Genomic DNA, 1238 nt, shown 5'->3' with positions numbered 1-1238 from the left:
CCCGCCACCCCCCAGCTCCCAGCCAGGCACCCAGTGCCGTGGGCCGGGGCCGCGCTCAGCCCAGCCGCGAGGCTCTGCCCAGGCTTCCCAAACAGGAACGCACACGTGAGCCCCGCAGGCAGCGCGAGCTTGTCGCAGCACCGGCGAGGGCTGAGAGGAGAAGTTGGGCTCGTGAAAACCCGCGCGCTCAGCACCACCACCGCTCTGAGAGCAGCAGCTCCTGCAAACCAAGGCTCCCTCAGCCCGTCTGAGGACCATCACTGCCAAAACCAGCTTCAACAGCAAGTTCCAGCGCAACGTTTTTGTGCTGTGGGTGACATCTGATGCTGAGTCAAAGGCCTGGGTAAGGCCCAGCAGTGTGTGGAGAGGAAATCCCTCCAGGAAGAGGGGAGCTGGCCCCCCACCCTGCCCTCCACACGGGGAGCTCTGCCCAGCACCATCCCCTCGGCCGCTCCTCGCCCAGGCTCAAGGGGGGCATCAGCCATGAACGGAGCGGCCAGGAACGGTGCTCAGGCTGCAGCTCGTGGCACTGACTTCCCGCTCCTTCATGATTAGAGCAGGAGAGGAAGGACTGCGGGCAGCTCAACCCTGAGCCCGTACCTCAGCATCACGTCCGATTCTCTGACGATCTGGGCTATGTCACCCTTCTGGATCTTCTGCTGCGAGAGCAGCTCATGGGCCTTGGTCCACCTAGGGAGAGGCAGCAGCGTGAGCTTCCCGGGCAGCGACCTTAAGGCAGTCCAGGTAACCACTAGAGCTTCCTGGCATTGCTACCAAGCCTAGAGACAGCTCAGGCCTTGGGTCTTGTAGCCCTCGGGGGCAAGAAGTTGCCAGGACAAGGTCAAGCTCATCACACAGAGCACTCACCACTCCACCATGAGGGGCCGCTTCTCCTCCAGGGTGCGGTTGGGATCAATTTCAATGGGATAGTAATAGTGCAGCAGATCCTTCAGCTGGAGCGTGGACAGAGGAGAAATGAACAAAGTGAACATCACACTGAAGAGACGGTGAACAGCAAAGAAACACTTTTCTGAATTTCTACTGAGAAACAACCGAAACATTTTCACTGAGTGACTTCACCCTGGCAGGATGCATCAACCCCTGACCGACAGCCACCTTCCTTCAGATACAGCACGAACAGATACGATCCCCTCGCCCCTCCTTTTACTGCACCGAAAATGCCCACAGTGGGGCAGGCAAATTAAATCCCCCTTTTTAGCCTCTCCCTTCTTTCCCCG

The 1238-nt window shown here is 59.2% G+C and overlaps 1 protein-coding gene across 1 annotated transcript in view; it reads right to left on the bottom strand.

The window, feature by feature from the left end:
* LOC104501615 (7-methylguanosine phosphate-specific 5'-nucleotidase-like) overlaps positions 1-1238 on the bottom strand; it is a gene marked incomplete at both ends in the record, with an annotated part of 3770 nt that overhangs the window by 1492 nt on the left and 1040 nt on the right. Inside the window, 2 exon segments of the mRNA XM_010145453.1 lie at positions 601-690; positions 868-953. Of these exon segments, the coding sequence (XP_010143755.1) occupies positions 601-690; positions 868-953 (176 nt within the window).

Source organism: Buceros rhinoceros, unplaced genomic scaffold (genome assembly GCF_000710305.1).
Source record: "Buceros rhinoceros silvestris isolate BGI_N320 unplaced genomic scaffold, ASM71030v1 scaffold22181, whole genome shotgun sequence".
NCBI lineage: Eukaryota > Metazoa > Chordata > Aves > Bucerotiformes > Bucerotidae > Buceros > Buceros rhinoceros.
Note: the sequence above shows the minus strand (reverse complement) of the source record. Positions and strands in the feature narration are given on the sequence as shown.